At 40.7% G+C, this 17,553-nt stretch overlaps 1 protein-coding gene across 1 annotated transcript in view; it reads left to right on the top strand.

Moving 5' to 3' along the window:
* Positions 1-1,384: 1,384 nt before the first annotated feature.
* gabra6b (gamma-aminobutyric acid type A receptor subunit alpha6b) overlaps positions 1,385-17,553 on the top strand; it is a 40,721-nt gene continuing 24,552 nt past the window's right edge. Inside the window, exons 1-9 of the mRNA XM_029690494.1 lie at positions 1,385-1,725; positions 1,866-1,996; positions 2,483-2,550; positions 3,864-4,084; positions 4,360-4,442; positions 4,539-4,682; positions 5,055-5,207; positions 10,053-10,306; positions 11,849-12,102. Of these exons, the coding sequence (XP_029546354.1) occupies positions 1,691-1,725; positions 1,866-1,996; positions 2,483-2,550; positions 3,864-4,084; positions 4,360-4,442; positions 4,539-4,682; positions 5,055-5,207; positions 10,053-10,306; positions 11,849-12,102 (1,343 nt within the window). The 5' untranslated portion in view covers positions 1,385-1,690. The remainder of the gene's footprint in view (positions 1,726-1,865; positions 1,997-2,482; positions 2,551-3,863; positions 4,085-4,359; positions 4,443-4,538; positions 4,683-5,054; positions 5,208-10,052; positions 10,307-11,848; positions 12,103-17,553) is intronic.

Below are 17,553 nucleotides of genomic sequence, written 5' to 3'. Positions count from 1 at the left end.
AGTGTATATGAAGGGGAGGAGTCAAGTTAAAGAAGGATTGTTTAGCCTTGAGACAATAGAGACATGGATTGTGCATGTGTACATTTCAGATTGTGAATGGCCAAGACAAATTAAGTGCCTTTGAACGGGGTATGGTGGTAGGTGCCAGGCGCACCAGTTTGAGTGTGTCAAGAATTGCAACGCCGCTGGGTTTTTCACGCTTTACCAGTTTCTCATGTCAAGTATCAAGAATGGTCCACCAGCCAACTGGAACAACAGTGGGAATCATTGGAGTCAACATGGGCCAGCATCCCTGTGTAATGCTATTGACACCTTGTAGTCCATGCCCTGACGAATTGAGGCTGTTCTGAGGGCAAAGGGGGGGGTGCAACTCAATATTAGGAAGATGTTCCTAATGTTTTGTACACTCAGTGTATATTATCATGACTATTCCCTTGACCGCCTACATTTAACACATTTGTTAATACGTAGACACAGCATTAGCCACTGCACCACATCTTGAAGGAGATGAGGTGGGTGTACACCATTCAAAGTGCATTTATAACATTATATAACTTACATATTGAGTACAATAACACTATGATTGTGGGATTTCATTGCATAAATCATTTAGAACACTTTTCATGCTTTTTTTTTAGAAAACATGTATCTCCGTCAGATGAGTTATAAATATGGTCAATATGTTATACCCTTACTTTAAAGGATATGTAAAAGTTACAGTTAAAACCATGTTTTGTACAGACTAACACATTAGAAGATAAGCACAAAATATGAATCAAATATTAACCGAAAATCAAAGTAGAGATTGTGGCAGAGAACTTATTTGAACTAAATAGCATATAATATTTGACTGCACAAAGCACTTTGCTCTCATATTTGTCTTTGCGCTGTATTAAATATTCTCCTATATCCTATTTGAAATTAGATCAGTTGTTACTGTACTTGTCCATACAACTATGATTCTATCTAAGTGGTATAACACAAGTAATACTTTTTTTGTAATAGTCAAATTTTTTATTTGGACAATGTCACTCCAGGTCAGTGAGAGTTGAGTGAGCCAGCAAACCTCCTACTCCTGCCTTGCCACCACCACCACCACCACCACCACCAGCACAATCACATACACCACCCTAGGTTTTTCTGCTTTATTTGTATTTGTTAACCCATGCAGAAGATTTGAACAAGCATAAACAGACTGTCACAGCTAATGGAAAAAATATGTTTGACATGTCCAAGGTCAACAGGCAATGAGTATTGATGCTTTATCTCCTCAACTTTGTTATGAATTAACATCTGTAGAATGCTCTCCACCACAAACATTTGAACCATCTCTGGTGTAATCTCTGGCAGCAGGACATTTGAGCCTTTTCCAAATCTCCAAACCGGTCCTTGCTAATTCCCCGCCAAAACTATCAGTTGATTTCTTCCTTCTAATGTCCCATAATGCCTTATTCGATTATTTTCAATGCCCTCCGTCCCTGCTCTTCAGTCTCTTAAAACTCTTTAGTTTTTCAACTGAGCGAGTCAGATGAGGCGCAACCGCACTGGAGAAGAAGAGCAGTACTGGCGCAAATGCCCTCGCTTTTTACACTAAGCCGTGTGATCGGTGTTTTATAATGGTTTTAAATGATGGAATATGCAAATTATAACAGTTGACCAGGGCTTTTAGGCTGTGAAGTGTTTATGAGGCATGGCTTTCGTTTTCACTTTCTTTTTTCTGTCCTGGTGAGTACAAGTTAACTATTCTTCTCCGACTTTACGCATGTTAGGATGTTGATCGATGTAAATTATGCAACTTTGATGCAGTAACAAGTTGTACCGAGTAGAATAAGGCGACAGATAATGAAGATGTACTTTGTTTACAGTGTGAGCAATGTTTGGGGAAATAATCCGAAATCGACAGAGATTGATGGGAATATCTATTTGGATAACATTACGCGTATATTGGATAGATTACTAGATGGATATGACAACAGACTGCGACCTGGATTTGGAGGTACAGTAATGCATATTTTAGAATTCTAACAGGTTGTTTTTAAAGATGTTAAATTCCAGTCTTCTCACTCTGTAGATAAAGTTGTACTTTTCACTGTGCTGAGGCACTTATGTTCGGATATACCCTAATTCTTGGTAACTATCCGATCGTTGGAAGCTGCTTTTGGTGCACTTACTATAACTCAAATCTGTGCCCTCGAGTGTCCAGGCAATTTATTTACCCATTTAGGGTCTCTTTCTGACAAAGGGCCAATCCTACTAAGGGATGTTATCGTGCTGACTTGTGAGAGGAATATCCAACACTTCTACAGGTCGAGTAACTGTAAACTGGCAATGGGATATCATTAACAATAACATCGTTTTTATCTTGTCGATATCTTACATGCTTCCATTTGTTTTTAGATGTACATGCTTCCTTTTGTTTTTAGATTGAAGAGTTATGCTTATTTTGCTATGTCTCATGCCAAACCAACACTTATCTTTGTAGGTCCAGTTACTGAGGTCAAAACAGACATCTTTGTAACCAGCTTTGGTCCAGTGTCAGATGTTGAGATGGTATGTGGCCGCATTACTACTTTATCCAGTCCCCTTCTATAACACAAAACTCCAGAGTATTGGCATTTATGGATATTTTAATACACACTTGTGTTATTGCAGACAGATAATTGCTTGTTGCTCTCAGTCCTAGAATGTCCCTCCACAGTCTCAAGTCATGTTCCTACCAGCCATATTATTCTGGCATTTGGGCAGAATGTCATTAGTGCAGCTTAGGGATTTTAATCTGGTTGACAATCTCTGTCAGTGAGGGTCCCAAGCCTGCTGATCGTTTTATTTCCTTTACCCACTATACCATGTGATACATTAGTAGCCATCCTACAAGCAGTATAGATAAGACCCTTCAGAGCAGTAAAGCCATCCATTTTATCTAAAAGCTTTCCCAGATTGAAAAAGCCATATCCATGGTTACCGTTTGGATCTTCAGTCATTTGCTTTCATGAAGAGGAGTTGAGAAATATGGATATGCACAGTAATTAAACAGATCAAACAACACAGAGGGGATACTTTAAAATATGACGTTTTTTCCCAAAACACTATATATCCATTTTCTGAAATATTGGTAAATTAACTTTTGTTTAAAGAACTTATGAAAGACATTGGTTTTGTTTTTCCACTATCTAATCATGGCATGGGGTTGTTCAATGACAGACATCTATTTGTTTAAAGTCTATCACTTGATGGTTTCATTTCAGAGACAAATAATAATCTTTTTTTGCACAACGCTATATATATATATATATATATATCTGCCTCACTCTCAGATAAATAAGTAGTACTGCTAGGTTTTACACAGTCAAATGTAACAAACAACTACATTTTTAATAAAGAACTGTACAAATCATAGATTTATATAAATAAAATGAATCAATGCTGTAATATGAGATCTGTATGTAAAACAATTACATTTGGCATTTTAGTCATTTAGCAGATGCTCTTATAAAAGTGACTAGTCCATTCATCTTAAGATAGCTAGGTGAATACATATCACAGTCAAATATGCAGTATATGAACATTCCATTCCAGCTAAACAATGCAAATTTTAATGCACATCTAAAATCTATTAATAAAAAATCTGAAAACAGTAATATTTAAACACATGAAGGTATCCATAAGCAATAATTTCTGGAGAAAAAAATGCAAACGTGAAAAATATACTCCTCATTTGCATAAATGAAATAAATTGACTTATTACTGACAATTTGATAAAAAATAAAATGAGGTCACTGATATGCTGTATGTACTGTACAGTACATGCCAGCATTTGCGTACAAATTGATTGCTGATTTGATTTCCAAACCACCATGTCGTAGGAGTACACCATGGATGTATTTTTCCGTCAAACGTGGATTGACGAGAGGTTGAAATTCGAGGGCCCCATCGAGATTCTGCGGCTCAACAACCTCATGGTCAGCAAGATCTGGACGCCAGACACGTTCTTCCGGAATGGCAAGAGGTCCATCTCTCACAACATGACCACTCCCAACAAGCTGTTCCGCATCATGCAGAACGGAACTATCCTCTACACCATGAGGTACTAATGAGTCACACAGCCATCCAGGTCCAGGATAGACCTACGTAGTACTTACTCTGTGTTCTACTGGCCAGTATATAAAAAAAAAATCATGGGTATGGTCCAGCTATTTGTGAAATACGCATACTTAACCAGGCGCATTTCTATGAGTATTGCTTTGTTTTCAAAATATGGTACTACCCACTGTATGCTGGTGTGATTTAGTTATATATGATCATAGGTGAGCATTACTACTGTACATACAGTGTGTCCAATACTCTGCCATTCCATTGCAGATTGACTATAAACGCGGAGTGTCCCATGCGACTGATGAACTTCCCCATGGACGGCCATGCCTGTCCTCTCAAGTTTGGTAGTTGTAAGTTGTCTTGATAAGCCTTAGTCAGACAGATGGTTCCACCAGAAGAGCTGGTGATTACATACTGACTACAGAATCTTTATTTCTGCTGTCCAGATGCCTACCCCATGAGTGAAATTGTGTACACATGGAAAAAAGGACCACTGTTTTCCGTGGAAGTACCAGAGGAGTCCTCCAGCTTGCTACAGTACGATCTAATAGGGCAGACAGTGTCCAGTGAGAGGTTAAAATCCAACACAGGTAAGAATGTATTCATTCACTCTATGCTAAAGTAATGCTTACAGAAATAAGCCTAAAAAGATACCTATTCTAACTAACTGTATGCATCCTGTATGCATATGGCTTTGCAGGATTTCAATCTAAAGACATTAGTAAATTCTAAATGGAATTTTCATCTGAATCTTTGCTTGTTTGGTACACATTCAATGTGGGTATTTGATATGTGCTACAGTATGCATGTACTGTATGCATGATGTCTCCCCCGTGATGCTCACTGTCTGATCTGTTATCTGTAACACAAATCAGTATTGTGCCATGTGAATTTCTGATTTAACAATGTTGCCTGTTAGAAACTCTGTGCCACAGACAGAAATTCCATTTGTTTTCTGACAGGTGAATATGTAATCATGACTGTTCACTTCCACCTGCAAAGGAAGATGGGCTTCTTCTTGATTCAGACATACATCCCCTGTATCATGACGGTGATCCTGGCTCAAGTCTCCTTTTGGATCAATAAGGAATCTGTTCCTGCTCGAACTGTATTTGGTAGGCCTCCTCCTGATCTCCACCATTACTCCCTCCATGTCTCCATTGGGTTGTATACCATGCTTACATGTTGCAAGGTTACCCCTGAAGGTCCGATTATAAGTTGGAGTTCCTTTGGAGTGATATAATAGAGCCACTTTAACATAGCAAAAGAACAAAGGTGGATTATACCAATTCTCCACTCATTACATGATCCATTCTGTATCCTTTTATGTAGATTAGGTGAGGATATAGTATTTTAATGTTCTTTCTTGGCAGAACTTGGTAATGCTTTGCATTCTATGGAGTGCTTCACTTAGTGGGTTGGTGCTAGAGATAAAAGGCAGCACAGTCACATGGTAGCTCTCAGACCTTCTACCTCATTATATTTATTTCCTCCAAAGTGGTGGAGCTGAATTAATAGTAAATAACTCCTACTTTGAAATCGGTCATACCGAGAGGGTTGGGGGGGTGATGCTGTTTACTTGGACTCGTTCCGAGGACTTGCAGATTCCGCTTGTTCCCATTACATCATGCTACACTTGTTTCAGCCTCTAGCCTCAGGAGCATGGAGCTCCTAAGTTTAATTTGCCATACTTTGGATTTTTTCTATTTTAATTTCCTCAGTTACATTTCCATGAGCAGGAGTAGCGGCTACTGGCCTTTGTAGATTATGGCTCTTTTTGGAAGCTCGTCAGCATTTTGAAAAGCCCACACAGAAGTGAAAGATACCAATCATTAGTACGCGTTCAAGTTGGGCCCCACGTGAAAAGCACATATGCGGAAAGTCATTAACCTCCCACATCCCACTGCTTTCATTTCACACAGTTGCGGGGGAGCGCTGTGAAGATATTGGAGTGTTTTTAGTGTGAACATGGTGTGTCCTTTAGGAGGCTGTTGCATAAAACATATTGGATTTTCCCCAAACCCAAGAATGACAGGCTTTATCTTCACGGTTTACACTGTTTGTTTTTGCGTTCCGAAATGCTACGATTAAGAGACTGTAAATTGCTTCTGTAAATCCAATGTATTTGAATGCTTTGGTGACACAACAACATGACAACCATAATATGGGGCACAGCGAGAAGCCACACAAAAGAAAATGCTGGGTTGTTTGGATGACCCAACTGCTGGGTTGCAGGTATTGCGTCACTTAGTTGGGTTGTTTTCTATAAAAAGAGCAAAGTTGGGTTGTTGATGCTGGGTTATTGATGCGTGGAATTGAGATATGACCCAGTGGGTCAGATCAGAAGACTGGAGGCGTGGCTTAGCAGGGAAGTTTCAGGAAGTTATTTTGGGCTGCCCGTGAGTGTAAATGTCATTCCGGTTCATCTGTTCTGTTTTATTGTCATCAAATGTTAAGGTTGAACACTGACACTTTTGTAGCTTTAATGAGGCTTACACAAGTGTTCTTTAGGAGCCTATGGATTACATTAAAAAAGACTCAGCTGCTGGGTCATCCCAGCATGAAAGTGAATAAAAACCCAAATGATGCTTAAATTAACCCCTTTGTTTGGGTAATCCAAACAACCCAACATGTTAGGTTATCCACACAACCCGAATGGCTGTCTCACAATAACCCAACGTGTGTTCTGTCCAATATTTACCCAGCGCTGGGTTACCAAATAACCAAAATTGGGTTGTTTTTAACCCCTAATTTTTTTAGAGTGCAGTAGCTAAATAGGTTGTGGTAATGTACTGACAGGTGCAGAAGGAGAAAGATGGAGATAGAGAGCTACGCGAAGCACTCCATCAGGGCTAAAGCACATTAGCCATTGTTGTTGTGACTCTCTAAGAGCTGAAAGTCCCCAGAGCTGAAGTCTCACAGACTTAATTGAGTGGGCCTAATTTGTACCTTGCTTTTAGCCTTTAAAAGCGCACGGATGCCTCAAGCTCCTCATTTCTTTCTCCTGTCTTTATCCTTCATTTTCTTCCTCCTCCTCTTCTTCTTCCCTCTCTCTCTCTTTCTCTGTCCTCCTCTGCTTTTTTTACTGACACGATTTCTCCCATATCCCTCTTCCTCAGTGTGATCATTACCAAGTGCATGAGTTTGACAGGCAGTGTTGGCCATTGGTGGGATTTTTATAGAGAGTTGGTACCGGAGCTAACTTAATCAAGAGTTCTATACTGGCTTTCAGCGCTAAAGCAGTGCTTAAATGCAGTGAAACATGATTACATCCACTTAAATGCTCTCTACCTGTCCCCCCTGTGCAAATGAACTGTGTAAATATGTAATTGTTAAGAGCATAGCAGGGCAGTGGCCAATGGACCTTTTTTTTGTTGTTGACAGTTTTAGCTTAATCTCTGCTAAATTATAGCTGTACCCTGTTAATGGACCGGTATAAAGCATGTCCCTTATGTGAATGAATAATGACTTGTAAGGCCCTCGATAGTGTGAGGCCAGCGATTCGAAACTCCCTTTGAATAAATGTGATGAGATTTATTACCCTGAACACATATTGTATCCATGGATCTGTTTGCATTTTGTGAATCTCCGAGGTGTTATTCATTGCTCAGATATCTGTTGCCGCGTTAAATGCAACGGATTGAGGCACAACTGCTTTGCCTGTTGTTGCTGTTGTTGTTGTTATTGTCACCAAGATCCAATTTGTGAATAGAAATAAATGCAGCCAATCAATTTCCATAGTAGCCCTGCCTCAGATGAGGTGCCTGACCATAATATTATTTAACACTCTCAATCAATGGCAATTTATTTGTACTCCCTTGAAACGTAACTTGCAGTGAACCACTTCAAATAAGCAACTCCATTCTGACAAAGGTTGTACAGATTGAAATTCGCAATCAATTTATCTTGATATACAGGTTAAGTAGTTGATTCAAAGTTTGGTAGTCTATGAATATGTTCAGTCTCTTCCCAATGTTATGAGGAGACAAGAGTGTGAATTCCTGCAAGTGTAGATAGTCCTGTCGGTGAAGTCACTTGGCAGTCCAATGAACCTTATCCAATACCAGTAGAAAGTATTTCAGAAGACATTTATGCGTACTGTATAGCACAGTAAATTGCTTCATATAAGCTGTGGACAGGACAGCCTTTCTACGCTCTCTTCATTATCCAGGATTGGGACTGCTATTGCTCTTTTTCCCTGTAAACTTGTTCCATGTAAGCCTTCATCAATTCATCTGTGTCCCATCCTTCTCATCATCATTACTCTCCTGCTCCTCCAGGCCTGCTTGCAGCTCAGTCATCCATTGTCTCCCTGAGATGAAACTACACTACCCTGGCATCTCATTCCAACCCGCATCCGATTGATCACCATGTGTCTAACTCTAACCCAAGGAAGTTGTGCTGCTCTGGAACTATCATCATCATCACTAAAAACAGGCCATCCCATGAACAGTAAACACTGTGGCTGGTATGACAAACTTCATCTACCCCGACTCTCCTCTGCTTTTAGAATGACGTAAGAAATACCCTGCTGTGATTTCAAATGGATTTGTGTCCAAGACATAACAGGAATACTAAAAGTTGCCCCAAATGAAAAGTTGACCTCATTTATATAGATAAATAGCAAGTCATCTATTGATCCTGAGAGTCAGCAACCAAAGACATGGCTTAGTTTCCTCAGCTTAAGCTTAGTGTTAGCATAGTTGCGTGCACTAATCGAGTCCTGTGATACCATGTTTCCAAAGAGCATGCCTAAATGACCTGACTTAAAGTTGATTTAGGCATGCTGTTACCGTAGGAACATACTGTATTATCACAGGCCCTACCACTCCTGTGTTTGCACGCAATGATGTTAAGGCTAAGCTGTGGGTGAGTAAACTAAGCCATGTTTTTGGTTGCTGCCTCTCAGAATCAATAGATCATGCTGAGAGTACACAGTGTTACTTTGAAAACCCTAACGTTGGTGAATTTGTTACCCCGTATGACTCGCTATTGGTAAAGTGAATACGTTTGACATTATGGGTGATCTATTGATTTTCTTAAAGTAAGAAAGATTGGGCTTTTTATATTTCGCTGGCCACTTGTTTACTCAAGTCTCCAGCCTGAATATTTTATAGTGCTACAGGTATCATTACTTATCAACAATACCAGAGCACATTGGTATCTGACAGATAGACATTATAATCAACTTGGTGTAAAAAATTATTGTGACCCTCCATCCAAAGGACAGTAAAGACAAAGTGTACTGTTTAGCATTGAATTTGGACACAAATGCACTTCTGAATGTAGGAGCAAGGTTAGTGGTTGAGTAGTGTGAACTTGTGTGAAAATGAGGCTAGAGATTAAACATCATGCCCACAAATTCACCCTCTGGCGAAGTAGGGCATCAATTACCATCTAAATTATGAATGGCTCTGAGGATTTTATGCACTGTAATGCAATACTAATCTTCATTTTGTAGGTTGCTATTGATGAAGTTGCAGTATCTTCAGTTATTATTAACGAGACAGCCTAATCTGATGAACTCAAGACACTATTTTTGCTCAAAATGTTCAGAGATGTTAGATCAGTGTCGTGAGAATTACGTCGGAAATAAATTCATTCTCTGAAAATATATGATAAGATTTGATCTATTGGGTTCATAGAAAGAACCATTTTCAGGCCAAATGACATGCTTGAATAGACTCAACCATTTCCCCTTAAGCTATTTCATTGCATGTAAGCTCATGTGTGTTCACATTAAACTGCTTTAACGCAAACCACTGGATGGTTGCTTGTCAGAAACCCCAACCCTCTTCACTCCACTCCATGCCCTGACAATCCCCACTCAACAAGATGATGGGCCTGGTACCCTGGAAGCCCAGCCAGTCAACCCTGGGGCTCTGGGAGATAGACAACAAAATGTATCCTCGATCCAGTATCTCTGTCTAAAATCTCTCTATGTGCCCTGTGTATCCCAGGCATTACCACTGTGCTAACCATGACCACACTCAGCATCAGCGCCCGCCACTCTTTGCCCAAAGTTTCCTACGCCACGGCCATGGACTGGTTTATTGCCGTATGTTTCGCCTTCGTTTTCTCAGCCCTCATCGAGTTTGCAGCAGTCAACTACTTCTCCACGCTGCAGGCCAACCGGGAGCTCCGCAAGGTGGCCGCCATCAAGGCAGCCCAGGAGGCTGCAGAGGCCGGGAGGAGTGACGGGGAGTCCTCTTCGGTAATCCACCCCCCTCCTCCCTCCTTCCCACCTCGTTTTACACTCCTCCCTCCCTTTCCCTTTCCTCCCATCTCTATGTCCCTCTCAACCCCTGCTCCTGGTCTCTGATAACAAGAGCATTTGACGAGAAGAGACAGCCAGTGTCTTCATGAACGCAGTTGCTGCAGATTATGTAAGAGGGATAGATGAAGGAAATATCCAGGCAGATCATTACAGGCTCACAAGAAACCTTCATGCTGGAGGGGAAAGGCAAGCCCAATGCTTTGTGCTTCTGTGGGAGAGATACTATTATTAGGTGACTGCACCAAATACATGAAGGCCTACATGTAGGTTTTCACATAACAAAATGACTAAATAGTCAAACGGAGAGGAGCTCTATCGGACCATCTGTCACCATTTTAAATTGCTATCTCTTTAAATTATTCTAAAAGGCAGCCAAATCTAAATGACCTGGATAAGATGTTGACTGGTTATGACTGGTTGACTGGTTTTTGACTGGATAAGATGTTGTTGACTGAGTCTACCAGCTCTTCCTTAGCTGAACACTAAGGAATGTTTATATTATACACTGATTTATACACTTGTGATGACTTCCAAACAAGCCAAATTGATATAAGCTGTGTATTATGTTGCACTATTAATCCTGCATTTTTCATCTCATGAAAACAAGACAATGTCATGCAGTATTTACATTTCATGAGATATTCCGTCAAGCTAGTAACCGAAAGGTTGCAAGTTCAAATCCCCGAGCTGACAAGGTACAAATCTGTTGTTCTGCCCCTGAACAAGGCAGTTAACCCATTGTTCCTAGGCCGTCATTGAACATAAGAATTTGTTCTTAACTGACTTGCCTAGTTAAATAAAAGGTAAAATAAAATTTCAAAAAAGCTCAAGCGATATTATTTCAGTATGCAAAACAATGTTATATAGTATATCTACTGTATAAGAATTTGTTCTGATCCTTGTGGGATTTGAGCCTGAGAGCCAGCAGAGAATTCAAGCCTGTTGTCATTTCAGAAATAGCTGCAATATTAAAGCAGTGCGAACTGCATGCTCCCTGCCTGATTTCTCACCTCCGTCGGACTCGCACAGCATCCAGCAGCTGACATTTGCAGCTCCAACCTGCTCTGTGATGGAAGCCAGTTAAACCCGTGCCAGCGCCCCCACTCTACCCCACACCACCCCTCACAACCCTGCCCCAGTTCCTGCTCCCCACTCCCCACCGCCCAACTGTGCCTCAGTCCCTGCTCCATTCATTCTGCAGCACCACAGTAGCCAAATACTATTAAATACCAAATGTTGTATTGATGAATGAATCAATGACAATTTCGTTTATGACTTTGTGCATATGGCATACACCTCCGTGTTGTTATAGGAAATGGATTCAATTAAAACTGCGTTATGCCAAAATAAAACCCAATTGATTTCCTATTTTAATCTTAATTGCCGATGACTTACTGATGTGCTGGTCATAGATTTACTGTGCAGACCTGTTCTTTCACTCACCCCTTCCACCCACCTTTGTGTTTGTGCGCCATACAGGACGCCAGCAGTATGCTGAAGAAGAGGATGAACTCTACGCCTCACTTTGAGAGGCCAGTTGAGGTGTTCCCTAACCCTCCAGTGAATGCCCAGGCCTTCCTCCAGCAAGGCTCAGCCGTGCCGTCCAACAACTTACTGACAGGCACCAGCATCATAGACAAGTACTCACGCATCCTCTTCCCTCTGTCGTTCGGGGCCTTCAACCTAGTCTACTGGATCGTCTATCTTACCAAGGACACCATGGAGATGACAAGGTAGAGGTGATACATTTTCTAGTGGCTACTGTAAATGTTTGGAAGCTTGCTACAAATGATGGGGAAAAAGAAGCAATTTCATGTAGACGGTATGTTCAGGTAGGCCAATTTGATGTAAGAAGTACAGTAGAATCTATTATAGCAGGATGATCTGTAGCTAGTCATATTAGCTGTTCTGGAGCCCTCTCATTGTGAAATGCATGCAGAGTCCATATGCTAATAGTTTTAGTTTTATATCATATTATTGGAACTGGGGAAGGACCACTGTTAAAATGTCCTATTATATTATATAAAAATAGAGAAGCCAGGAAGACAGGGCCACATGATGAAGAGGGGCAATTTTATGATAAAGGAATTATGCTGAGACTTTTCACTTTAGCATGTATCCTAAACAAAAACCATTGATTACAAAGTTTAGTAAACCATTCAAATCTATGCATAAGAACTACTTTTAACAATTTACACAGAACATTTCACAAAACACATTTACTGGAAGAACTGTGCAGATGCTATGTTTGGTAAGAGAATTATGGTAAAATCTCTCTGTTTATGTGACCACGTTTTCCAAAAACTTAAATATCTGCTTCGAATTAAGATTCAAAGATGTCAAATTTGCATTCTTTAAGATAAAATATTCGGGGACCACCCGAGTGGTGCAGTGGTGCCACTAGAGATTCTGGGTTAGAGTCCAGGCTCTGTCGCAGCCGGTCGCGACTGGGAGACCCATGGGGCGGTGCACAATTGGCCCAGCGTCGTCCGGGTTAGGGGAGGGTTTGGCCAGCAGGGATATCCTGTCCCATCGCGCACTAGTGACTCCTGTGGTGAGCCGGGCGCAGTGCACGCTGACATGGTCACCAGGTGTACGGACCGTCCGACATGTTGGTGCGGCTGGCTTCCGGGTTAAGTGGGCATTGTGTCAAGAAGCAGTGCGTCTTGGTTGGGTTGTGTTTCGGAGGATGCACAGCTCTCAACCTTCGCCTCTCCCGAGTCCGTACGGGAGTTGCAGCGATGAGACAAGACTGTAACTACCAAAATGATACAACAAAATTGGGGAGAAAAAGGGAGAAAAAAAATAATTTAAAATAATGGTTAAAAGCTTGGGCAAAAGACTCACTGGCACGAAAATAGGAATGGATGATCAGTTTCCGAAGGAAAATTCCAGGAGGGCACAAAATTCTGTACCCACTCTTCAAGGTGAATAAACTTAAAGGGAAACGTGTAGCTCTCGTCAGGGGTGCAACTTTGGTTTTAGAATTAAAAAAAAAATATATATATCTTTTTTATTATTATATATACACACCACCGTTCACAAGTTTGGGGTCACTTAGAAATGTCCTTGTTTTTGAAAGAAAAGCACATTTTTTGTTCCAGTAAAATAACATCAAATTGATCAGAAATACAGTGTAGACATTGTTAATGTTGTAAATTACTATTGTAGCTGGAAACGGCAGATTTTTTATGGAATATCTACATAGGCATACAGAGGCCCATTATCAGCAACCATCACTCCTGTGTTCCAATGGCACGTTGTGTTAGCTAATCCAAGTTGATCATTTTATAAGGCTAATTGATCATTAGAAAACCCTTTTGCAATTATGTTAGCACAGCTGAAAACTGTTGTTTTGATTAAAGTAGCATTAAAACTGGCCTTCTTTAGACTAGTTGAGTATCTGGAGCATCAGCATTTGTGGGTTCGATTACAGGCTCAAAATGGCCAGAAACAAATAACTTTCTTTTGAAACTCGTCAGTCTATTCTTGTTCTGAGAAACAAAGGCTATTCCATGCGAGAAATTGTCAAGAAACTGAAGATATCGTACAACGTTGTGTACTACTCCCTTCAGAGAACAGCGCAAACTGTCTCTAACCAGAATAAAATGAGGAGTGGGAGGCTCCAGTGCACATCTGAGCAAGAGAACAAGTACATTAGAGTGTCTAGTTTGAGAAACAGATGCCTCACAAGTCCTCAACTGGCAGATATATTAAATAGTACCTGCAAAACACCAGTGTCAACTTCAACAGTAAGAGGCGACTCTGGGATGCTGGCCTTCTAGGCAGAGGTCCTCTATCCAGTGTCTGTGCTCTTTTGCCAATCTTAATCGTTTCTTTTTATTGGCCAGTCTGAGATGACTTTTTCTTTGCAACTTTTACCAAGACACACCTGTTAATTGAAATGCATTCCAGGTGACTACCTCATGAAGCTGGTTGAGAGAATGCCAAGAGTGTGCAAAGCTGTCATCAAGGCAAAGGGTGGCTACTTTGAAGAATCTCAAATCTAAAATATAAAGAACAAGGTTAAGGGCAGAGAAAGCTTGTTGGATACTAAGAAAGCTTTGTTGTAGAGCATTTAACACATAATCCCGGGAGGGGCCAGTTGAGTATAAGACTGTATAGAAATGGATGAGAGAGCGTTCTACTGCCTGAGCTATGTTGTTGATGTAAATTGAGAAGAGCGTGGGGCCTAGGATCGATCCTTGGTGTACTCCCTTGGTGACAGGCCGTGGCTGAGACAGCAGATGTTCTGACTTTATATACTGCACTCTTTGAGAGTCCGGTGTTGGTCGGTGCTCAGTGGGTGTGGATGCTGGATACAGTAAATGGAAAGAGAGGAGGCTCATGGGTCGGTGTCAGTGGGAGCCGGGAGAGGTAACATTAACTGGAGGGAGAGAAGGGAGAGGCAGCGAGCGAGAGAGAGAGAGAGAGAGAGAGGAGGCTTGTCCAGATTGTTTTCACACTCTTGCTTTGACCACCAGAAGACAGAAAGAGATAGAAAACAGTTATGATCTGAGCATAACAGTATGCCAGTGGAAGGGAGGACAGTAGGAGGTGGTTTGTGACTACTATGATTTCCCATTGTATCCAATTAATTTGCAGTAATTCTGATTTGGTGAAAGAAGGACGAGTTTTAATCACAACAAACACCTCCTACTGTAAAAACAATATAACTAATTGGTAGGTCTACATTAAGTTGTTACTTTTGTGAATGTTCATTATCCTCCCTTTTGAGGAAGAGAAATTAGAAAATACAGTATCTTAAAGATATGTGGGTTTTTGGTAACTGAATTACCAGGCACAAGGCAGTGTTTCTTAAACTTAGGGATGGATTGAAATGTACAGACATTTACCTGGATGGAAATGGGGGATGGTCATGCTTTTTCAAATCTAGTCCAGGGGAGGGTCATGTAATTTGTATTTGATGAAATGTCAGTATTTCTCAGTTTTAGAAATAGTTGCTTATTAGGCTATGTATCGATGTGTGCCCAATGACGCCCCTCATCTCTGATTCTCCGCTGGGTGTGCAATATCAATTGTGCCTATAGGCTATTTAGTGTGATCTCAATCAAATTGTCCATAGCCTATAGGCTACGAAGAGCATGCTCGGAGAAGCACAGATCAAAGTTATATATCCAAGATAGCTGCTGGGATAGTGTAAATAAAACTAGGCTGCATTACACACTGCAATGGATATTCCATCCCTGAGCCCTGGTGTGCTTTGCTCTGCTCTTGCTGATCCAAAAAATGGTTTAAGGCTGCTTAACCAATGTCTACGCTGTGTAGGGCTAAGTGTAAGTTCAGGAGGAAAGTCTTCCAAAAATAATTTTTGATTAGGCCTTGTCCAAAAAATGCTTGCGCACAGATGAGCCTGTAACCTATGCTCTGTTCAGTTTGAGAAGGTGAGTGCGAAGATGAGAAGGTCAACTTTGATAGATTGCCATTACTAGAATAGATTTTTATTAAAAACAATATGTTTCTTGCCCATGATGTATTTATCAGAGCTATTGACCTCACAACTTACATTGTGGTGCTAAAACTTGAAGCAGCAGCCGTGGCACAATCAATCGGAATTGGACAGCTCATGGTGCTGAAAGTAGGCACATTCGAGTAGGTATAATTCATTTCAACAGTCTTCATTTTAATTTGACTTTACTAACAACAAGAGTGCTTTGTGTTGGAGTCTATTTCTTCCTATTTAAGAAGTAAGAGGTAGGCCTACATGTTTGATAGATGAAATTAAGCTATAGGCAGTTGCTATATCCATATATTTGTTGGTGAATTCCTTCATCCTACCTTGTTGTAGCCTACCTCTGTGTCAGTGAAGGGTTGTTAAGTTAAAAAACTCAATTTAAGGGGGTATGAGAGGGGATACCATAGGCCTACTTTTTAATTAAATAAAATCCCAAAATGACATTGTTAGATTGTTAATATGGCTTGGGGGCAGTATTTCAATGTCTGGATGAGAGGCATGCCCAACGTAAACTACCTATTACTCAGGCCGAGAAGCTAGGATATGCATATAATGTCTGTGAGTATAACAGAACTGATATGGCAGGTGAAAACCTGAGGAAAATCCATCCAGGAAGTGGGATTTTTTTGATGTGGGTAGTTTAACCTCTCTAGGGTAGGGGACAGTATTTGCACGGCCGGATAAAAAAACGTACCCGATTAAATCTGGTTATTACTACTGCCCAGAAACTAGAATATGCATATAATTATTGGCTTTGGATAGAAAACACCCTAAAGTTTCTAAAACTGTTTGAATGGTGTCTGTGAGTTTAACAGAATTCATATGGCAGGCAAAAACCTGAGAAGATTCCTTACAGGAAGTGGCCTGACTGACCATTTCTTGGGCTTCTACACTCTCTTTATTGAAAACTGAGGATCTCTGCTGTAACGTGACACTTCCTACGGCTCCCATAGGCTCTCAGAAGGCGGCAAACCGGTGAATGATGTCTTTGCAGGCCCTGGCTGAAAAACAGTAGCGCATTTGGATAATGGTCGATCAGAGAACAATGAGACTGAGCCACGTGCACGAGGCGACACCATGTTTTTATTTTTTCGTCTTTGAACTTAAACAGGGTTTCCAGGTCGGAATATTATCGCTTTTTAACGAGAAAAATCGCATAAAAATTGATTTTAAACAGCGGTTGACATGCTTCGAAGTACGGTAATGGAATATTTCGATTTTTTTTGTCACGAAACGCGTCGGGCGCGTCACCCTTCGTCACCCTTCGGATAGTGTCTTGAACGCACGAACAAAACAGAGGATATTTGAACATAACTATAGATTATTTTGAACCAAACCAACATTTGTTATTGAAGTAGAAGTCCTGGGAGTGCATTCTGACGAAGAACAGCAAAGGTAATCAAATTTTTCTAATAGTAAATCGGAGTTTGGTGAGGGCCAAACTTGGTGGGTGTCAATTTAGCTAGCCGTGATGGCTGGGCTATCTACTCAGAATATTGCAAAATGTGCTTTTGCCGAAAAGCTATTTTAAAATCGGACATAGCGATTGCATAAAGGAGTTCTGTATCTATAATTCTTAAAATAATTGTTATGTTTTTTGTGAACGTTTATCGTGAGTAATTTAGTAAATTCACCAGAAGTTTGCGGTGGGTATGCTAGTTCTGAACGTCACATGCTAATGTAAAAAGCTGTTTTTTGATATAAATAT

Source organism: Salmo trutta, chromosome 15, assembly GCF_901001165.1.
Source record: "Salmo trutta chromosome 15, fSalTru1.1, whole genome shotgun sequence".
NCBI lineage: Eukaryota > Metazoa > Chordata > Actinopteri > Salmoniformes > Salmonidae > Salmo > Salmo trutta.
Note: the sequence above shows the minus strand (reverse complement) of the source record. Positions and strands in the feature narration are given on the sequence as shown.